General features: G+C 29.5%; 4 protein-coding genes across 5 annotated transcripts in view; 2 read left to right on the plus strand and 2 right to left on the minus strand.

Annotated features, from left to right (window-relative positions):
- Fa2h (Fatty acid 2-hydroxylase) overlaps positions 1 to 2,408 on the plus strand; it is a 41,344-nt gene extending 38,936 nt beyond the window's left edge. For both annotated transcript variants that reach the window (XM_065513630.1, XM_065513629.1), the window contains exons 3-4: positions 605 to 838; positions 1,362 to 2,408. In XM_065513630.1, coding sequence (XP_065369702.1) covers positions 605 to 838; positions 1,362 to 1,850 — 723 coding nt within the window. In that variant the 3' untranslated portion in view covers positions 1,851 to 2,408. The remainder of the gene's footprint in view (positions 1 to 604; positions 839 to 1,361) is intronic.
- Positions 2,409 to 6,246: 3,838 nt separating this feature from the next.
- Positions 6,247 to 7,067, minus strand: sPLA2 (secretory Phospholipase A2). The gene is made up of 2 exons (XM_065512280.1): positions 6,684 to 7,067; positions 6,247 to 6,619 (listed from the first exon to the last, which is right to left on the minus strand). Exons 1-2 carry the CDS (start codon positions 7,007 to 7,009, stop codon positions 6,364 to 6,366), a joined length of 582 nt encoding a protein of 193 aa, XP_065368352.1. The 5' UTR covers positions 7,010 to 7,067; the 3' UTR covers positions 6,247 to 6,363.
- A 4,381-nt stretch (positions 7,068 to 11,448) lies between these two features.
- LOC135961688 (nucleolar protein 9) lies at positions 11,449 to 13,702 on the minus strand. Its single transcript, XM_065513225.1, has 2 exons — positions 13,375 to 13,702; positions 11,449 to 13,322 (listed from the first exon to the last, which is right to left on the minus strand). The coding sequence occupies exons 1-2, from the start codon at positions 13,583 to 13,585 to the stop codon at positions 11,500 to 11,502; spliced, it is 2,034 nt and encodes a 677-aa protein (XP_065369297.1). The 5' UTR covers positions 13,586 to 13,702; the 3' UTR covers positions 11,449 to 11,499.
- A 1,027-nt stretch (positions 13,703 to 14,729) lies between these two features.
- On the plus strand, positions 14,730 to 22,801 carry Cap-D2 (CAP-D2 condensin subunit). Its single transcript, XM_065511106.1, has 6 exons — positions 14,730 to 14,920; positions 14,992 to 15,463; positions 15,671 to 16,793; positions 16,860 to 17,155; positions 17,221 to 18,202; positions 21,288 to 22,801. The coding sequence occupies exons 1-6, from the start codon at positions 14,806 to 14,808 to the stop codon at positions 22,701 to 22,703; spliced, it is 4,404 nt and encodes a 1,467-aa protein (XP_065367178.1). The 5' UTR covers positions 14,730 to 14,805; the 3' UTR covers positions 22,704 to 22,801.

Genomic DNA, 22,801 nt, shown 5'->3' on the forward strand with positions numbered 1-22,801 from the left:
GGCCTTTAGTACAAATCGAACAGTTTTTTTTAAAATAATTTCAAAAAAATACCTTCAATGTTGACATTTGTTTTGTTTTTGTGATGACACACAGTTGATATTTTATAACAGAGTTGTATTTATGGGTATTAATGTGAAAAAGTAGTAGTTAACCGCCAAACTGTATTGTTACGTTTTTACTTTTAAAAACAATGGTTTATTTCTTTTAAATAAACAGATCTTTATTTATTTAACAGTTTAAGTAGTCAATGTGTGTTTATATTAAATTACACTTTTATAATTTAAAAGAATACACACACTAAAATTATTTATTCGCTTGATGTTGACTCCATCACTATTCACAATGAACTCATCAGTTGTTGCGCAAGCTACTATGATCTCCTAGATCTTTTGAAGCTACTCCACAGTAGGGAAAATAGAAATAGACTTTTTGGTCTGAAAAAAGTCGAACAATTGATTACGTTATCCCTAAAATGTCGAACAGTCGACTATTCAAAAAGTCGACCTTTTAACCAAAAAAAGTCTTCATTTTGTTTCAAATTTTTTATATTTTATAAATAACATACAATATCACATTTATTTTATAAATTTATTCTTTTTTCAGCACTTAGTTGATTGGTCCCAAGCCATGTTACCACAGATTCCCAGAATCACACAATATTATGATGAATGGGTACATAAACCGGTGGATAGGCCTCTAAGGCTTTTCGCTCCCTGGTATTTGGAAATGTGTACTAAAACTCCCTGGTGGGTGGTGCCGACTTTTTGGCTACCTGTCATTTCAAAATTAATATACGATGAATTCATTAACGAACTGCAGATGCAAAATACTTTAAAGGTAAGAAAATTAGAATAAAACAAGTAAGAGAGCTATGGCTGTGCCAAATCTTAGGTTCCATGGGCAGCCACTCATCAAGCAGCTCACTTGGGTACATTAAAAACTAATCCCATTGTGATACCCAAGGTGTAAACAGCAGGTTACTTATTCAACATCCGTTGTTTCCAAGGTGAACCAACCAGATTCTCTGATGAAGGAATGGATGCGTCTCAGATTCATCCTTATTAACTCATCTAAACACGAGAGAAAGGGGGTTCCAAGAATACGTTCGAACAAAATTGCCAGAATAGGTGGGACACAGTCTTCACATTTTCTTCGTTTCGGAACGACGAAATTTTATAAGTAGATTCGTCCTGCCGGCATCGTATACGGGCCAGGTTGACCTCGCTATAAAACAGGTGAATTCATTAGTCCACCTGTTCTGTGCAGTCTCATATAGTTTCTTGTTTGTTTTATAATCTTAATGTATCAAATATATCAATATTAATAAACAAATTAACAATTTATCTTTTTTTCTTTACAGCTAACCCTCTTGTCACTATACTTCTTAACCGGCATACTATTTTGGACATTTCTCGAGTACACTCTGCACCGTTATGTCTTTCACATGGAAGTCAAACCAAATACCCATCCTTGGTTGTGTACCCTACATTTCATGATCCATGGATTACATCACAAAGTACCTTTCGATCCTATGCGTTTGGTATTTCCTCCGCTGCCGGGTGTCATAATTGCCTCTATATTATATTCACCTATATCGCTGTGTTTACCACGGCCCAGAGTGATATTGGCGGGCGCCTTGTTTGGTTATTTATGTTATGACATGATTCACTATTATCTACACTATGGTAATCCGAGTGTTAAACATCTATATCATATGAAACGTTATCATTATCAGCATCATTTTGCCCATCAAGATATGGGCTATGGCATTTCGAGTCCGTTGTGGGATTTTGTTTTCAATACGAGCATACATTTAAGAAAGTTAAGATATCATTTGAAGTGGAAATAATTCTAGCAGTGATATGTTATTAAAAAAAGCTCCTCTAGGCTGAAAGAAAAGTGAGTCGTAAAAGTGTTTTTCCTTTCCTTTTTAAAAATTAAAATTAAATTGAAATTTTCAATTCTCTTTTCTTTCTTCCTAGAGGAACTAGTTGTAAATATTGTCGGTGATGTTGGGAGTTTCAATTATGCTTGTTATTTTCTGATTTTTAAATATTAATGAACAAATTGTTTTAATAATTTTAAATATTGTTTATAAGAAGGTTTCATTTTTAGCTTTGAAACTAATGTTCTTTTATTATTTAGTTTTAACTTTGTTGTATTTTTATATTAATTGAAATTCAAAACATCACTGATTGTATTTAATTTAATTTAGTTTATAAGTTATTAATTGTTTAAGTAAATTTTTATGAACAAAATTAGAACAAGTTTATTTTATTATTATTGATAAACTAACCAAAGAAAAATATAAAGATATATATTTATTTGTACTTTAATCTTTGAAGACGTTCTCTTCAATTTTTTTTATAAAATAAAGAAATTTGTTTAAGAATATACATTTATAAAATTCTAGTAAATTATTTATTGCAAAAACATTATAGGACCAAACTTCCAAACTTTTCATAAATAAAAATTTCCTTAAGGAAATTTTTGAATAAAGGCAAATTTTACTGAAAACTAAAATTTCCCTAGAAGCAAATTTTTGGAAAATAGGGAAATTTTGCAAATGTTTACAAAATTTAATTACTTGTTTGAAAATAAACGAAAAGCCTGAATAAAAACGCCAAAAATTCTAAAAAACAAAAATTTCCTTTAAAGGGAAATTTTTAGAAACATGGAAAATTTCTCAAATGTTTACATATTTTTTTATTTGTTTTAAAATATAAAAAAAATTAAAAATTTTTTTCAAAATCTTTGAAAACAAAAAATTTCCCTAAAAGGATATTTTTTGATAATAGGGAAATTTTGAAAATGTTTCAAAAATTTATTTATTTGTCTGAAAATAAACGTAACGCATGAATATTACTAAAAACAAAAATTTCCTTTAAAGGGAAATTTTTAGAAACATGGAAAATTTCACGAATGTTTTCATATTTTACTTATTTGTTTCAAAATACAGAAAAAAATTACAACATTTTTTCAAAATCTTTGAAAACAAAAAATTTCCCTAAAAGGATATTTTTTGATAATAGGGAAATTTTGAAAATGTTTACAAAATGTACTTATTTGTCTGAAATAAACGTAACGCAAGAATAAAAATTTCAATATTACTATAAACAAAAATTTCCTTTAAAGGGAAATTTTTAGAAACACGGAAAATTTCACGAATGTTTTCATATTTTACTTATTTGTTTTAAAATATTAAAAAAAATTACAAATTTTTTTCAAAATCTTTGAAAACAAAAATTTCCCTAAAAGAATATTTTTTGATAATATGGAAATTTTGAAAATATTTACATAATTTATTTATTTGTCTGAAAATAAACGTAACGCAAGAATAAAATTTTCAATATTACTAAAAACAAAAATTTCCTTATTAGGGAAATTTTTAGAAACGTCAAAAATATCAAAAATGTTTTCATATTTTATTTATTTGTTTCAAAATACAAAAAAAAAAAAATAAAAAAAATTTTCAAAATCTTTGAAAACAAAAAAATTATATTTTTTGAAAATAGGGAAATTTTGAAAATGTTTACAAAATGTACTTATTTGTCTGAAAATTACGTAACGCAAGAATAAAAATTTCAATATTACTAAAAACAAAAATTTCCTTTAAAGGGAAATTTTTAGAAACATGGAAAATTTCACGAATGTTTTCATATTTTACTTATTTGTTTTAAAATACTAAAAAAATAAAAAAAAATTTTTCAAAATCTTTGAAAACAAAAAAAATCCCTAAGGATATTTTTTGATAATAAGGAAATTTTGAAAATGTTTACAAAATTTATTCATTTGTCTGAAAATAAACGAAAAGCTTGAATAAAAACGTCAAAAATTCTAAAAACAAAAATTTCCTTTTTAGGGAAATTTTTAGAAACATGGAAAATATTAATAATGTTTTCATATTTTACATATTTTTTTTAAAATATTAAAAAAAATTAAAAATTTTTTCAAAATCTTTGAAAACAAAAAATTTCCCTAAAAGGATATTTTTTGATAATAGGGAAATTTTGAAAATTTTTACAAAATGTACTTATTTGTCTGAAATAAACGTAACGCAAGAATAAAAATTTCAATATTACTATAAACAAAAATTTCCTTTAAAGGGAAATTTTTAGAAACACGGAAAATTTCACGAATGTTTTCATATTTTACTTATTTGTTTTAAAATATTAAAAAAAATTACAAATTTTTTTCAAAATCTTTGAAAACAAAAAAATTCCCTAAAAGGATATTTTTTGATAATAGGGAAATTTTGAAAATGTTTACAAAATTTATTTATTTTTCTGAAAATATACGAAATGCATGAATAAAAATTTCAATATTACTAAAACCAAAAATTTCCTTAACAGGGATATTTTTAGAAATTTCAAAAATGTTTTTATATTTTAATTATTTGTTTTGAAATACAAAAAAAAAATACAAAAATTTTTTCAAAATCTTTGAAAATAAAAATTTCCCTAAAAGGATATTTTTTGATAATAGGGAAATTTTGAAAAATGTTTCAAAAATTTATTTATTTGTCTGAAAATAAACGAAAAGCTTGAAAAAAACGTCAAAAATTCTAAAAACATGGAAAATATCAAAAAAGTTTTAACATTTTACTTTATTGTTTAAAATACAGCAGAAATTACATTACTTTTTGATAATAGGGAAATTTTGAAAATGTTTACAAAATTTGTTTACAATATTTGTTTTAAAATACAAAAAAAAAAATAAATTTTTTTTCAAAATCTTTGAAAACAAAAATTTCTTTGGAAGGATTTTTTTGAAACAAAGGAAATTTTCAAAATGTTTTCATATTTTACTAATTTTATTCAAAATTAATCAAATTTTGAAAACAAAATATAAAAATTCTGTTAAATCAATATTTCCCCTTTAGGTAAATTTTTTTAATCAAGGTAAATTTTAAAAATATTTAATTATTTTTTTTAAAAACAAACAAAATTTATAAAAAAAATTTCAAATTTTTTAAAACAAAAATTTCCCTAGAAGAAAATTTTTTGAAAATATGGAAATTTTGAAAATGTTTTCAAATTTTATTTATTTGGCTTAAAAAAAACGAAACGCTCAAATAAAAATTTCAATATTACTAAAAACAAAAATTTCCTTTTTAGGGAAATTTTTAGAAACATGGAAAATATCAAAAATATTTTTATATTTTACTTATTTGTTTTAAAATACCAACATTTTTCAAATCTTTGATAAACAAATTTCCCTAAATGGTTTTTTTTTTAAACAAACGAAATTTTCAAAATTTTTGCACTTTTCACTTATTTTATTCAAAAGTAATCAAATTTCAAACAGATACTTTTAAAGTTTTGATAAACCAAAATATCCCCTTAGGGAAATTTTAAAAATAAACAAAATTTATCAAAAATATTTTAAAATTTCTGAAAACAAAAATTTCCCTGGAATGAAAAATTCAAAATATTTCCATATTTGATTAAAATACATAAATTTTCTGAAAATTAAAATTTCCCAAGAAATAAATTTTTTTTAAAATAAGGAAATTTTGTAAATGTTTACAAAATTTTAATTTTGTAAATTAATTTTGTAAATGTTTACAAAATTTAGTTACTTCTCTGAAAATATACGAAGAGCTGGAATAAAAATTTCAAAATTGTTAAAAACAAAAATTTCCCTAGAATTATTTTTTTTGAAAACAAAGGAAATTTTCAAAACTTTTGCATATTTCATTTATTTTTTTCAAAAATAATCAATTCCAAAAAGATAATTTCAAAATTCTGATAAATAAAAATTTCCTTCTAGAGAAATTTTTGAATCAAGGGAAATTTTAATATTTCATTAAAATGACTGAAAATTTAAATTTCTCAAGCAGAAAATTTTTGATATTTAATTTTCATAAATAAATATTTTAATAAAACGGAAATTTTTTAAAACAAAAAATATTAAAAAATTTATAAATAATTCTCTAATATTTTTAAAAATATACAAAATTCACGATTTTTTTTATAAATTTCTGAAAACAACAAATTCCCTAGAAAAAAATTTTTTAATTCTTTTTTTATTTTATAAAGGAAATGTGAAAAAGTTGAATCCAAGAAGATTTTTATATTCAGCCCAATTATGAATAAAAATTCCCCGGGAGTTTTTCCCCTTTTCTCATTTTTCCTATTCAAATTCCATGGGAAAAAACTCCCGGGGAACAAACTCCGCGGAATTTTTTATTCATAATTGGGCTGATTATTTAATTAGATAATTGCAAAATTCTAGCACAAAACTGAAGGTATAACAATATTTATTTATACACTTTAACAAATAACGAAATCGTACACAAATTTTTAAATTGATTAAAGTTTTTTTTAGTTTTTCACTAAATTGTTGTATTCCTTCTTTCTTTATTTCTTAGTGCTTTCCGTATAGAAGGGCATTTCATAAAACTGCCATATTTTGGGTTTTTTCTTATTCACATTATAACGTATACATCTCTTGCGAAAAGTGCCCTCCTGATACTGTTTACAACTGACTATGGGATGCCCCTCGGCAATACATAGACTTCTAGCACTATAATAAACATGACCTAGAGTATTGGAAATCATATTGTTGACAGCCTGCAAACAATTAATAAATTTTTGCTCACAACTGCATTTTAAACTAAAAATAAAATAAAAACTATTGTTATTAAAAAATAATAACAATTAAAGCCATTTGTACTTACATGGGAAACCAATCACTATTATTAAGACCACGGAATGTAGATCTAGACTCTAATATATCATCACAATGATCATGATCACGACAACACATGTCCGTTTCACGTTGTGTACCCAAATCATTATAGCTTGAGGAGGTATTACCAGGACCACACCATTTTGTACCGGGTGCTGTTATGCCCGTAGTTGGTGGGGCGGGTGGCAATGCCTGTTTATAAATATCTTCATCGTCGAATATGGATTCTTCAAAGGCCGTTACTTGAGACGTAAGTAGTATGAGGAAAATCAATAGTTCAGCCAGTAAATTCTTTGTTTTAAACAAGCGTTTCATTTTATTATTTACAATTTGCTTTGTTAAGTGTTTTTAAAAGACTGAATATTGATTTGTTGTTAAAAAAATATTTAGAAACAAATTAAAATATTAGGTAAAATTATGATGACCTTCCATTTTACAATAATTCTACTGATAAGCTGGTAATCAAAATCAGAAATGTTAACAAAATTCATAATGAGGTACTTTAATGGGAGAATAGGGAAAATAGTACTTTTTAAAGCTTAATGTTAAGCAAAGCTTAAAAAGTACTTTAGGAATTCTTACCAAACTGATGGTTGGCATTTCCAACACAATTCGATTAAAAACGACCCGAGTCAATATTGCCTACTCAGGAACTGTTGTATTAACCGGAATACTTTCCCAAATACTTAAGATAACATTAGGATTACTAAAAGCACATTTGTATTTAATTTGGTTTTTTGTTAGAGTTCCAACCGATACTAAGGGAAATCTAGAGTAACGTAACTGACTGAACAGCTAAAGCTAGAAACTTGATATGAGCACCGGGTTCCTTTTACATCGTATGGATCCACTAAGAAGGGATTTATGGAAATTCGAAATGGCTAAAACTGTTTATCGATATATGCAAATAATCGAAATAAAAAATTGCTCTAAAAGTAATGGTATTTACGAACTATTTTGTACATTTGAATTTTCCAGCCAACATAGTTGTTTGTTCTGCATTCCCATTATTTAGAATGTGCAGTGAACGGAACTGAAAACTTCTAGCTCGATTGGTTTTATATTTAATGATAAAACTTTACGTATTTACATATATAGTTTCAATAATCTATTTTAGATTTAATTAAATAAATGTTTCGTATTTCGAATCTATTTTTAACAAAATTAGTTAAAATTAGAAAATGCAATTTTAATAGCGTAATAACTCAAAATACGCTGTCTTTAACTAATTACTACAAAATATTCCACATGACTAACAGAATTTTATTAATAAAAATCAAAAAAATACATATCGTCACTAGGGTTTTTAATTTCCCGACCTTTTTTGATTACCGGGAATCGGTAAATTTTTTTAAACATTCCCGGCTACCCGGCTATTCCCGAAATATATAATGATACTGTAAATTAGGAATATTATAGCCAAATTTCATATAAAAACTTAGTGTTATAATTATTAAATATCAGAGCTTCAAATTAATTAATACAATTTGAGCTTATTCCACTAAAATCTTAATCCGTAATTAAAAAATGTCAGCCTTTCATTCCATAAATCCATTCCTTATATTAAATTTTTTAGTTTCATTACAATGCCATTGTTTAAACTGAATTAATTTTAAAGTTGATTAATAACAGAATTTATTCCAACTTTGAATTATTAAATTTTTGTTAAATCAAATCATTTACAAAATTAATTGAAAAAATTGTCTTAAGCCTTTTTGTACTAGATTTGAATTGAAGAAAAATTTAATCATTTAATAAATTTATGAAGCTATTTTGTTATGAATTTGAAGAAGAAATTTAAAGAAATTATAATGATTCAATAAGAAATAAATTCTATAAATAATGAATTCTCTTTTTAAATTTTCATATGAAAAACCCCAAATAAATAATAATAATAATAATAATAAGCGGTCTTTTCTTGCCGAGATATAGGCAAAAAACTGGAAAAAACTTTTCTAACTTGTTTTCTATGTATTTTCGTCAGTTTTTAATTCACGGGATTCCCGACTAAAAATTCCGGGAATCGGGTAGTGAAAAATTGGCAAAATTCCTGGGAAATTTGTACCGGGAATTCCCGGGATAAAAACCCTAATCGTCACCTAAAATGCAAAACAACGTATCATCAACAAATTCGAAATTGAGTTTTTTTATTGATTACGATTCACTACATCGTATTGTATTACATGTGTGTTACAAATTTTAAACTTCTGCTATCAGAAATAATCAAGTTATAGCAAAATTTAAAAATATGTAACGTATCATCAAGATATGCTTTAAAATAAAAATTTAAAATTACATATTTTTTTTCAAAATTGTTTTTTAATTTTTTATATATTTTTTTTTTAATTTGATGAAACAAAATTTTAGTGAAAACAAGAAAGAGAGCTATATTTGGCTGTGCCGAATCTTATATACCCTTCGCCAAATTATATTTCAAAATAAAAATTTTAAATATTTTTGGGTAAACAAAATTAATTTTTTTTCCAAAGTTGTTTTTTTAATTTTTTGGAATTTATTTTTTTCCAAAGTTGTTTTTTAAAATTTTAAAATTTTTTTTTTAAAATTTTAAATTTTTTTTTTAGTTTTTAAATTTTTTTTTAATATTCAGCGAAAAAAACTTTTGGTGAAAAAAAAAATCGGCTTAAAAAATATTTTTTCCGATTTTGACCCATTGCAGGTCCAACTTCCTATGGTCTTATATTGCCGAATCTTATACCCTTCACCAAATTAAAGTTCAAAATAAAAATTTTAAACAGAAACAGAATTTATTTGTTTTCCAAAGTTGTTTTTTTCATTTTTTTTAAAAAAAATTTCGAATTGTTTTTTTTCCATTTTTTAAATTTATTTTTTTTTTAATATTTTTTTAATATTCAGCGAAAAAAACTTTTGGTGGAAAAAAAATTCGGGTTAAAAAATATTTTTCAGAAGTTTTTTTTTGTAATTTTTTGGAAAAAAAAAATTTCGAATTGTTTTTCTCCATTTTTTAAATTAAATTTTTTTTTAATATTCAGCGAAAAAAAAATTCGGGTTAAAAAATATTTTTTCCGATTTTGACCCATTGCAGGTCCAACTTCCTATGGTCTTATATACGTCGTTGCAAAGGTCTTTCAAAAATATCTATCATTACATATTGTCTATATTAATGACTTAGTAATCCAGATATAGATAAAAAATCGAGGTTGTCCTGGTTTTTTACTTATATCTCAGCCATTTGTGGACCGATTTTCAAAATAATGTATCATCAAGTGCTAAAGAAAACAAGTAAGGGAGCTATATTCGGCTCTGCCGAATCTTATATACCTTTCACCAAATTATACTTCAAAATAAAAATTTTAAATATTTTTAGGTAAACAAAAAATTTTTTTTTACTTTTTTTAATTTTTTGGGAAACAAATTTTCGAATTGTTTTTCTTTAAATTTTAAAATTTTTTTTTAAATTTAAAATTTTTTTTTTAAATTTTAATTTTTTTCATTGTAGGTCCAACTTACTATGGGTTTATACGTCGTTGCAAAGGTCTTTGAAATATCTATCATTAGATATCCATATTGTCTATATTAATGGCTTAGTAATCCAGATATAGGTCAAAATTAGGCCAAAAATCGAGTTTGTCCTGGTTTTTTACTTATATCTCAGCCATTTGTGGACCGATTTTCAAAATAACGTATCATCAAGTGAATGATTTTCTCAAACAAAATAACTTATCATCAATCATGGTAAAGAAAACAAGTTAGAGAGCTCTATATTCGGCTGTGCCGAATCTTATATAACCTTCACCAAATTATAATTCAAAATAAAAATTTTAAATATTTTATTTATTTTTTGGAAAAAAAAATTTCGAATTGTTTTTTTAATTTTTTAAAATTTTTTTTTTTGATATTTTAATTTTTTTTTAATATTCAGCAAAAAAAAACTTTTGGTGAAAAAAAAAATTCGGATTAAAAAATATTTTTTCCGAATTTGACCCATTGTAGGTCCAACTATGGTCTTATATATGTCGTTGCAAAGGTATTTGAAATATCTATCAGTAGATATTAATGACTTAGTAATCCAGATATATGTAGGTCAAAAATAGGTAAAAAAAATCGAGGTTGTCCTGGATATTTCCTTATATCTCAGACATTTATGGGCAAATTTTCTCGATTTTAAATAGCAACCGAACCGCAATCTATAGCGGATATATTGATGTATTAATCATGTAGTAGAGTTGTCCAACTTCTTAGGAAGCTAGAGCAATGTTAATATCTGGAATTGGTTATATATGCGAGCGATAACAGATTTAGAAGTGGGCGTGGCATCTTATAAAAGGCATGTGAACATATTCAAAGATTGCATAAAGATTGAGCAAGATAACTATTTCACAAATAGTGGGCGTGGTAGAATAATAAACAAGCAAACATGTTATAAGAACGATTTCTATTTAAATCAGGGAAGCGCAAAAAGAGAAATTGTAGTTTGTGTGCATGTATGGGTTAAAAATAAAAAATCCGCAACAACATCAAGAAACAGAATGAAATATTTGTATTTTTACGCTCTATTGTTTGAAACCAAATGAGTTATTTGTATTTTTTACGCTCTTGCTGTGTGTTTTGTTTACTTTCGGGTTGTGTACGTGTAAATTCACGAAAATGTTCGTAATCTCAACAATATGAACGCCTACCAATGATTTAAATATTTATTTAAAAATTTCTTCCTACTTACCATTTCATTAGGCTCCTTCGAATCCCTTCAATAACAAACAAAAAATTTACACATGTATAAATAAAACTCTATTTATTTCTCACTCTTTCTATTAACATCCAACATATCAATTAATTATATCCTTAAATAATTGCTGAGCCTTTGACTCTTTCTGCTGTAAACTGGCCTTCCATTGTTCCGCCGACAAACGATACGTATCCACACGTAACTTGTGATTTATCAATTTACCAAACGGTGAACCCTTTAATTTATTCGATTTGTCCGCTAATTCTTTGACAATTTTGGGTTTTTGTGTTTCGTGAGCTGCGGCAAAACAAGACTCCACCACACGAGAGCCAAATTTCGTTATGGCCAAGTCCACATAGAAACCTTCCAAGTGCTTAAACAATTTATCGCGTGATTTTTCACCAATAAATTTACTTTGTAGAAAAGCATCACAGATATGTGAACCATTGGGGGTATTGAAAACGGTTACCAAGTGGTCGGGTGAAGTTTCCAAAATGCAATTGACCATGAAAATAGGTTTATTGAAGCGTAGAATATCTTGTATTAATAAAGAGCCGTGCAAGTGCACAAAATTGCTTTTATCTTGTTGTAGAATTTCAAAAGGTTTTAGTTTTAACAGGCACAGGAAGAAGGATTTTAAACGTTCTTTGTCACCGCTTATATGCAGAGCTGTTTGCAAGGCCACTATCAGTTGAGCCTGCTTGGTTTGTAGTCTTAAACAGGCAGAGGAGAGCGAGGTTATCACACCAGTATGACCAATTTTCAATAACTCTTCTATATGATCTTGCAGTTCTTGAAATATATTTTCAAAATCTTCTTTTTCTTTGATATTGATTAAAAGTTTTTGCACAGCAAAATTCGTTAAAGGTTGTTGGGCCAATACCGCCAATTTATTGCTAAATAACATGGCATATAGTTGTGTTAATAGTTTGGGACCAGCTACTGTTAATAAAGTTTCCAATAATATTATAGAAGATTGATACTCAAAAACTTTGGATAATTTGGGTACATTTTTAGCGGCGACCTCTTCCTCTTTTGTTGCATTTTCTTCATCCTCTTTAGCTTTTTCTCTGTTTTCTTCCTCATCATCTAAGATTTCAATCTTTTTCAATTTTTCATCCTCATCTACATCGACTTTGAGTAGAGCTTCCATTAAAATCTTTTTACCCAAATTTTTTAACATTTTCTTATCAATCACTTTTAAGGCAATGCACAAAACACCCATCAAAGCTGAGGAGTGTTCCTGATAGGGGAAATCACTGAACTGAGGCCACATTTCTAAACGCTGGGCAAACTCTTTGGCCACTTCTTGCCATTCACTGGACACTTCATAGATTTTGCGATTTTTAGCCAAACTGGCACCTCCTTTTTCAAACGCCACCTTGGCCACATGTATACCCGAGAGACACAGTATACAAGTACGCATAATATGGCTGGCACAAGAATCCCACACAAAATCTTCCAAATTGTTCAACATAAATTTGCCCACTCTTAACACAAACTTACCACAATTGGTTTTATGCTCTGGCGTAAACTCAGTATCTAAATTATAGTTTTCTTCGCTCAAAACATCTTTATTTAGTTTGGGTTTTTTGGCGGCAGGTTGTTCATCCTCATTATCATCTTTTTCTTTGCTGTCTTTTGTTTCTTTTGTTTCCTTTGTTTCATTGTCATCCTTTTTCAATTGATCTTTACTCAGAGATCTTAGAAAAGCTATTTCAACCATTTTCTGCAAGACATGCGAGGCAAAACGATCTGAACAAATTGGTCGAAAACTATCGGCAAACACCTCAAAGTATGATTCCAACTGTTCGGCATCAACAAAACCCACCAAAGATTCCAAAGCTTTACAAACAATTTGATTGGAAGCCAAATGCACCTCCTGGCCTTTCGTTTGTTCAAACACATTGGTGGCCATATTCACTAAAAGACACGAAAAGTTAGATTTTGTCTTAGAAATCTTCATTGAACTTACCTTTCTCTTCCACATCCTCAAAGCCGGTTTTCATGGTATCCAATATATTTATAAAATAATTATATTGATCATCATCAATGTGGGTACCACGTCCAAAAATGCCCTGCTTGGCAAAACCTTTGGCATTGCGTAGAAATCTGGAGTTTTTCTTCTTTTTCTTGTTTCTTTTATAGACCGCCTGTCCATCATTGTTGGCTACTTCCGAAGACATGTTTTTTAAAGTGAAATTTAATATAAAATTTGCTTAATTTTCAAATATTTATGAATAAATGAATTTTCCTTTTACTAAAACGTGCTTTCAAAACAAATGCAACTTCTTCTTTTTTGAAATCAGTGTTGTTGATCTAACGATTTCTTCTCGAATTTAGCGGTTTTTGTTAGAGGAGAAAATAAAACTCGCAAAACGAACAGTAAATGGTCATATAAGTAGGACACTTAATATTTTCATTAATTTTCATATATACAAGCACTCTTTTACTCCCCTATTTTACACTTCCCCGTTTAATTCATACTGATTTTGTTACTAAACTAGAGGTACATCTTTATTTTGAACATTACGATATATTTTGTTTTTGTCGCTAGTCCATATTTCCTGAGAAAAAGGCCTTCAAAGTTCGAATATTGGCTATATTGTATTTTTGTTGTTTTTTATCCGATTTGTAACCGATTTTATAACCGATTATGGCCAATAGGCTAGGTTGTTGAAAATAAATAATAATAAAAAAATAAAAAAAAAAAAAATATATATGTCATTGGATAGGTTTTTAAAATACATTTAACATTAGATATAAATCTTAAAATTTTTTAAATCCATTAGAGTAGAAATTTAAAGTTTTGAGTTTTAATTCCGAAAAGTTTTGGAAAATGGTTTGTTTAATTAAAATATGCTATATTTAATGTATACATTTTCTTATAATAATTTTACAAGACTTCAGGCTTTCATTTGACGTATTATACGGCCACATTTACATTATTATTCCCGAGTTATAGGTGTTTTACATACCGCAGATTTTAAACCCTTTCGCAATAACACATGTCGGCATAAAAGAAAACAATTTTATGCGAATCATAAAAGCGCCCATTAATATAATTTCGATGATCAATTTCCATCCTAAAATATCCAGAGTAATAATAAATTGACTAATACTGCTCATAATCATTGAATAATAAAATAATCTTAAGGTTTAAATTCCAAAATCGCTAAAAATAAAGAACAAACAAATTAATTTAGCTTCTAGCGGTTTTTTATTACCAAAAAAATTAGCAACACTGCTCATTGTTGACAAAATACTACCTTTTATGCAACTCTGTAGGCAATTTGGCGTCATTCTTGAAATTGTCAAACAAAACAATTATCCGTTGAAATTAACAATACTAGAGGAATTTGTGCACAAAAATTATTAACAAATCGAATAAAATTAACAAAATATAATGGATTTTCAATTTATATTGCCATTAACAAATGGTGATTTACTGAATTCCAGCAGAGACACCTACTATGTGAAGCATTTATACAGCCCGGGTGAAATACCCGACAAACTAAGAGGTAAAGGGGAAATTATTTACTTTAATTGAATGCCCATCAAATTAATTAATAATTCATTGTTTTAATTAAAGCCTGCAAGCAAATGCTGCACCAGGGGGATCCTTTTTATTTGTTCGATCATTTCGATACCTATTATGCGGTGATTGAAAATAAAAACACTGATTCGGTGGCCATGACCAATTTAATGCGTAGCTTTGATTTACTGTACATGACCGTCGATAAGCTGGGCAACCGGTTGGCACCCTTTTTGGCGGTTAGCGAGCCTCCTACGCAACAAGAACGTAATGGCTACTTGAATTTAACCAAAATGTGTTTATTTCTAATTGTTAATGTGGTGCGTAAGATTGATGCCAATATTGCTCGCCTGCAGCAGCAACAACAGACCAATCAACAAAAGAGACGCGGTAAACATGCTGATACTGTGGAACAGTATCCGGACTGGGAGACAAAGAGGGGCAAGTTTCTTGTTCAATTATACAATGTGATGCAATTTCCATTGGAAAAACTGTGGAGTCCACCGATGGCGGAGGAAAATTTTGTAAAGTGAGTACATGGTTTAATGTGGAGAAGAAAAGTTAATTTGTATAACTTTGTAGGAGTAAATTTCATAGAGTGTATCTTTATATTATTACAAAAACAATCATCCCCAAAACCTTTCTACGAAACTTAAACAGGCTCAGAATCGGACACTAAATTTAGTTTTTAACTTTTTAACATTTTCTGAATTATCTAATTAAACTTCCATTCCAGTTTATTATGTGACATTTGTTATCGTACCTTGGAGTTGCTGCACGTACGTCCCGATAATCGCCACATTGTGGAAACCATTTTTCAAATTTTCGGCACTGCCATCAAACGTTATCAACATGCCATGAATTTTCCCGTGCGCATATTACAAATTTTACGCACCACCGAACATGCTGGCGTTTCCATAGCCAATGGCATTAATGTGCTGCACGAGGAATACGGCATAACAAGTATATTTTCGGTGTTAATTAAAGAAATTGTCGAGTGTTTAACTTTAGATTCAGCTGACACCGCTATATCACGTAATTTCTCTAACTTTCTTATGGAACTGGCTTCCATAGCACCCAAACTAATGATACCCCATCTCTCGACACTTTGTGATGAATTGTTAAATTGTGAGTCGCATGTTTTACGCAATTGTATTTTACAAATTATGGGTGATGCTATAGTGGGCGAATTGACGTCCGAGGAATTGTCGGAGGAATTGAAAGAGGCACGTAATGAATTCTTGGAGAATCTGCTAATGCATATTAATGATGTTTCAGCTCATGTTAGGGCTAAAGTTTTGCAAATTTGGCATCACATGAAAGAAGATCAGGCCGTACCACTAACATTTCAAATAAAAGTATTGTGTGAGGCTGTAGAAAGACTGGATGATAAAACCTCTTCGGTTAGGAAACATGCAGTGCAATTGATTAAGGCTTTTCTGGAGAGAAATCCCTATTCAGCAAAGTTGACTTTGGCTGAATTACATCAAAAACACGAGGAAGAAGTGCAAAAAATGGAAAAACTAACGGAATTGTTGGGAGAAGAACGTAAAAAGGCAGAGGAATTGGAAGAAAAATGGAGTTTGGTTATACCAGAGATATTGCCCTTTGTAGAGGAAAGCATAAGGGAACACAATGCACCACCAGAAACACAAGAGAATTATGAAGATTTAGTGCAACGTATTTCTACTATGCTGCTGGAAAAGAATTACAAAGAAGCGGTGGTTTTGGTTAGAAAAGCAGATCATGTGGCAGGCAATTCAGAACTCAGGCTGTCTTTGAGGCATGAAGAACAATGTGCCTACTATATGGCTTTGCTGAAATCCTATATATTCCTGGCTAATGGTTGTAAAGATAGTGTAAGTTATTTTATAAAAAAATTGTGTTAAAAACTTGGTTATTTTTTTAGTTATTTTTTTATATAGAATGAGGAACTGGGCACCCAAATAAAAACTGTACAATTTTTACAAGATTCTATAGAATTTTCGAAAGTTGTTTCCAGGGCCATGCCTAAATTACAGGAAATGTTATTATCCAAAACCAATTCAGATGTTTATGAGGCTGTGGATCTCTTTACCACGGGTTATATGTTTGGCATTAAAGGCACCGAGAATGGCATGAGACAAATGCTGTATTTGGTGTGGTCTTCGGATAAAGAGAAACGTGATGCTGTCTCAGATGCCTATAAAAAGGTGTTATTCACCACCGATCAAACTGGCAGGTAATTTCAAGTTAAGCCTTAGCTTTTATTTCAAATAAATGAAATTTTTCTTATCTTTTTCTTAGAGCTCATGCCTTGCGTGTGGTACAAAATCTCTCACGTTTCCTGGAGGGCTTGGAGTATGGCCACTACACCGCCATGGAGTGTTTGGTTAAAGAATGGGTAAGCAATGAAGACATTGATGGTCTCATCATACAGTTACTGTTTGAAAGATTTACTTTAAAACTTGAGGGCACCACCGAGAATGAGTCACGCTTGGCTTTACAGCTGCTCATTATGTGCTCCAATGCCAAATCATCTATAGCCTCGGCTAATATACCCATAATTGAAACGATTGGTTTAGGTCCGCGTGGCAAAACCGATCCCCGTATTTACACCAGTTGTTTAGAGTTTCTCTTGAACTCCATTGATCAAACTTTAAGCTCTAAGTACTACAAACGTTATGAGGTCGACTCGGCCATAGTGCTTAAAGTCACCGATATGTTTATGAAATTCTTTTTTCATCCCCGTGTGCCCGATTTCGATAAGTTGGCCATGAAAACATTGCAATTCTATTATACCTTGTGTCAGACACCAGATGTGATTTCACAAAACATTGTGATTGAATTAATGAAAAAGTTTAAAGCCTTCTCAGTGAAATTATGTGAAATAACCGCCTCCCAGCAGGCTCAAGCCCTTGAGACACCATTCTCTCAACAAATACCCGAAACACAAGCAGCCACCCAGGCACACTCCCAGACCATAATGCCAACACAGCAGCCAAGTGATAATGAGGCAAATACAACACAAATGCGTATGCCGGTGTTTTTGCTAACGCGTTTCATTTTCATTATTGGCTATATGACATTGAAGGAGATGATCTTTTTGGATATAGATGTGTACAACAATATGAAATATCGCCAGGAGTTGACGGAGTGTGAGGAGAAGAAAAAGAAAAATGCCTTGAATGCCTTCAATCATAATAGACGTAAGACGGGAAATTTGAATATGTCGGCCACGGAGTCGTTGAAAAGACTGTCGGGAGCAGCAGCGGAACCACAACAAGAGGTAAGTGATATTATGTACAAAGTGTTAATTAATATTTTAAAGCCGTTTTTATACACTTCACCTTTGTGAGTCGATTAAGACATGTCCGTCTATCTGTCTGTTGAAATCAACTTCCCAAAGCCCCCAAATAACTTATATACACAATTTATACATCAATGTGTCCGGAATTCTTCCGACTGGGTTGGTATTTAAAATCGAGCAAATCGGTCCACAAATGACTGAGATATAAGGAAAAAACCAGTACAACCTCGATTTTTGACCTATTATGACCTATATCTGGATTACTGGATTATATAGACAATATGGATATCTAATAATAGATAATTCAAAGACCTTTGCAATGACGTACATATGTATGTATATAAGAACATAGAAAGTTGGACCAACAATGGGTCAAAATCGGAAAAAATATTTTTTAACCCGAATTTTTTTTTCACCAAGTTTTTTTTCGCTAAATATTAAAAAAAAATAAAATTTTAAAAAAAAATTTAAAAAAACAATTCGAAAAAATGTTTTTTTTTTAAAAAAATTCAACTTTGGAAAAAAATAATGTCTGTATGTTGAAATCAACTACCCGAAGTCCTCGAATAAAGTTACATACACGATTCATACATCAATGTCTCCGGAATTCTTCCTGCTCGGTTGGTATTTAAAATTGAGAAAATCGGTCCACAAATGACTGAGATATAAGGAAATAACCAGTACAACCTCGATTTTTGACCTACATATTTTGTCCTATATCTGGATTACTAAGTCATGAATATAGACAATATAGATATCTAATAATAGATAATTCAAAGACCTTTGCAACGACATATATAAGACCATAGAAAGTTGGACCTACAATGGGCCAAAATCGAAAAAATATTTTTTAACCCGAATTTTTTTTTTCACCAAAAGTTTTTTTTCGATAACTTAAAAAAAAAAATGAAAAAAAAAAATTTTAAAATCGAGAATATCGTTCCACAATGACTGAGATATAAGGAAAAAAACCAGGACATCCTCGATTTTTTACCTACAGTGGTTGACAAAACAATGGAAACTTTTCCAAATATTCCATATGTAGCCCAAAATTTAAAATATTTTTTAAAATAATTTTTTTTTTTTAGTATTTTACTTGTATAGTTTTATTTATATAAATTAACTGAAAAACAAACAACATAATTAGGGAACAAAATTAAAAATATTCACTATTTCGCTACTGACAAAACAATGGAAACTTTTAAATTTCTGCAAGAAAGAAGTGTAAAACGAAAATAATATTTAAAAGAACGATGTAAAAAGCATCCTGTTTACAGTTATTTTATTTTTAAATTCTGGTAATTTTTCACAATTTCTTTGTCTAAGTTTTTCGCATAATTGCTTTTTTCAAAGTTAACGAAAATGGCTAAAGTTAACATTTGTGAAGACTTAAAAAATAAAATAATTAACGATTTTAAAGCTGGTTTAAAACAAAAAAGTATCTGTGACAAATATTCAATAAATAAATCAGCAGTTTCAAAAATTATAAAGATATTTCGTGATTTAGGTGGAAGACCTCGTAAGACTACTCCTAGACAAGATAATTTAATAGCGAGAGAGTTCAAGATATTCCCAAAAATAACTCCTCAAGAGGTTGTTAATAGTCTAAAATTAGAAATAAGTACTCGAACAGTTAGTCGCAGGGCAAATGAGGCTGGTCTTGGTTGCTATCGTCCTATGAAAAAACCACTCATTTCTAAAAAGAACCGTTGTGCTCGTCTACAATTTGGTCGATACAGAAATGGAATACTGTCCTCTTTTCCGACGAATCCAAATACAATTTAAGAGGCAGTGATGGGAGAACATTTGTAAGACGACCAAAGGGAAAAAGATTAGATCCAAAGTACACAAATAAGACTGTAAAGTTTGGCGGTGGCAATATTATGGTATGGGGATATTTTTCAGGGCAAGGTATGGACCCAATTCATATTATAAAAGATACCATGACAGGTATATAATACAGAACCATATTAAAGGATGTTATGTATCCATACGCTGAGGAAAATATGCCCCTAGTTTGGAGATTCCAACACGACAACGACTTGAAACACACCTCTAGGGTTGTAACCGAGTGGTTACAATCCAACGAGGTACGTGTTTTGAAGTGGCCTGCCCAATCGCCAGATCTCAATACCTTAGAAAATCTATGGGAAATTGTAGATCGTAAAATAAGGACCCAAAATTACACCAGGAAGGAAGATTTATCGGAGGCGGTTATAAGGGAATGACAAAATATTTCAAAGGAGACCATTGACTCTTTAATTGGTTCAATGCATCGTCGATGTGTAGCAGTTATAAAAAATAAGAGATACCCAACAAAATATTGAGTTATTGCAAAGTTTAGACCATATTTGTTAAAATAATACCTAAGTTTCCATTGTTTTGTCAATGCCGTAATAAAGAAATCTTTTAATTTTGTTTTCTCATTTTTAGAATTTAATTAATTATGTCCTTTGTTTTTTTGTTAATTTAAGTTAATAAAAGTATACAAATAAAATACTACAAAAATGTTAAAATTTTTTAAAAAATTATTTCAGATTTTAGGCCACTAATGAAATATTTGGAAAAGTTTCCATTGTTTTGTCAAGACCATAGAAAGTTGGACCTACGATGGGTCAAAATCGGAAAAAATATTTTTTGACACGAATTTTTTTTTCACCAAAAGTTTATTTTCGCTAAATATTAAAAAAAAAATTTTTAAATTAAAAAAAAAAATTTTTTAATTAAAAAAAAAATTTTAAATTAAAAAAAAATTTTAAATTAAAAAAAAAATGTTTTATTTTAAAAAAAAAAAATTTTAATTTAAAAAATTAAAAAAAAAATCCGAAAATTTTTTTTCCAAAAAATGAAAAAGACAACTTTGAAAAAAAAAATAAATTTTATTTACCTAAAAATATTTAAAATTTTTATGTTGAAGTCTAATTTGGTGAAGGGTATATAAGATTCGGCACAGCCGAATATAACTCTCTTACTTGTTATTAACAAGAATTTGTAGTTATCCTAATTTGCCTTCCTCCTCAAAACATCTAAAAATATTTATTTTTCCATTCTCCTATACTTGCAGCCCGACGAAGATCTTGTTGGTGCCACGGCCGAGGATAATATCGCCGAACTAATCAATCACATCTGCGAAGAAGTCCTAATATATGGTGAAAATTCTTTACTGGCCAAAATTTTCCCTTACGTCATGGAAATTTGTAAATATCCGGCCAAATATCGTGATGCCTCCCTGCAGCAAGCTGCCACTCTGGCCCTAATACGTTTTATGTCTGTGTCCACTAGATTTTGTGAGGCCAACATGCCCTTCCTAATGAACATACTCAATCACACGAAAAACATAAAAATCAAGTGTAATATTGTCATAGGTCTATCGGATTTAACTTTTCGTTTTCCCAACATAATTGAACCCTGGACGGGACATTTCTATTCGACTCTGCACGAGGAAGATAACGAGCTGAGATTGACGGCAGTGAAAATGTTGTCGCATTTGATTTTGCACGAAATGATACGTGTCAAGGGACAAATAGCCGATTTGGCCATGTGTATAGTGGATCCTCATGCTGAGATTAAAAATATTACCCAACAATTCTTTAAGGAAATTGCCAATAAATCGAATATTTTGTATAATGTTTTACCCGATATCATTTCGAAATTGAGTGATACCGCTTTGAATTTGGAAGAGGAGAAATATCACATCATAATGCGTTACATTTTGGGTTTGATACAGAAAGATCGTCAGGTTGAGACTTTGGTGGAGAAATTGTGTCTACGTTTCCCCGTCACCAGAGAGGAAAGACAATGGCGTGATATTGCCTACTGCCTGAGTTTGTTGTCGTACAATGAGAAAACCATTAAGAAACTAACCGATAATATACAGTATTACAAGGACAAAGTGCAGGTGGATGAGGTTTATCAATCGTTCAAACTGATCATTAGTAACACCTCGAAACTGGCCAAACCTGAACTCAAGACTGCTGTACAGGAATTGGAGACCCGCATTAATGAGTGTTTAAAAGTATTTGATCCCAATGAGGAGAAAAATAGCAATGAAGAAAATGAAAAAGAAAATGCTCCTAGTGGCAATAATAATCACAGGGCCAATAAAACCAAAACGAAATCATCAAAAACTTTAAATAAAACCTCAAATAGAAGAGGTGGTCGTGGTAGAAATAGACAAAAGTCATCTTCTGAAGATAATTCAGACTTTTCTGAAGATGAAGCTCCCAAAAAATCCTCCAATAAATCGAAAACAGTAAGAGGAAAGAAAACCCAAGTCTCATCGCAAAGTGAATCCTCTAGTGATTCGTCTAGTGATGAGCGTCCTCCTCAAACTGCCAAATCAAGCAAAAAATCCTCGTCTTCAAATACTACCAGCTCTTCCTCACGTCGAGGTGGCACATCACGCAGCAAAGTTATCCAGGAAACTGGCAGTTCAGAAGAAGATGTACCGCAACGTAAACGTGGCCGTAATCATAAATAGTCTAGATAATATTCATTATTTGTGTCTTGGCATATTTTTTGTTTATTTGTATTAAACGGTTTTTTTTATAAATAAAATTTTACATAATTTGATGAAAA

The sequence above is a fragment of the Calliphora vicina genome, chromosome 5, assembly GCF_958450345.1.
Source record: "Calliphora vicina chromosome 5, idCalVici1.1, whole genome shotgun sequence".
NCBI lineage: Eukaryota > Metazoa > Arthropoda > Insecta > Diptera > Calliphoridae > Calliphora > Calliphora vicina.

Bases quoted from the DNA above. Each gene is read 5' to 3' on its own strand.
- LOC135961688 (XM_065513225.1), bottom strand. From the start codon at position 13,585: ATGTCTTCGGAAGTAGCCAACAATGATGGACAGGCGGTCTATAAAAGA. The intron at 13,323-13,374 runs GTAAGTTCAATG...CGTGTCTTTTAG, and splicing joins TGAGGATGTGGAAGAGAAAG to TGAATATGGCCACCAATGTG.
- sPLA2 (XM_065512280.1), bottom strand. From the start codon at position 7,009: ATGAAACGCTTGTTTAAAACAAAGAATTTACTGGCTGAACTATTGATT. The intron at 6,620-6,683 runs GTAAGTACAAAT...TTTTATTTTTAG, and splicing joins AATAGTGATTGGTTTCCCAT to TTTAAAATGCAGTTGTGAGC.
- Cap-D2 (XM_065511106.1), top strand. From the start codon at position 14,806: ATGGATTTTCAATTTATATTGCCATTAACAAATGGTGATTTACTGAAT. The intron at 15,464-15,670 runs GTGAGTACATGG...CTTCCATTCCAG, and splicing joins GCGGAGGAAAATTTTGTAAA to TTTATTATGTGACATTTGTT. The intron at 17,156-17,220 runs GTAATTTCAAGT...TCTTTTTCTTAG, and splicing joins ACCACCGATCAAACTGGCAG to AGCTCATGCCTTGCGTGTGG.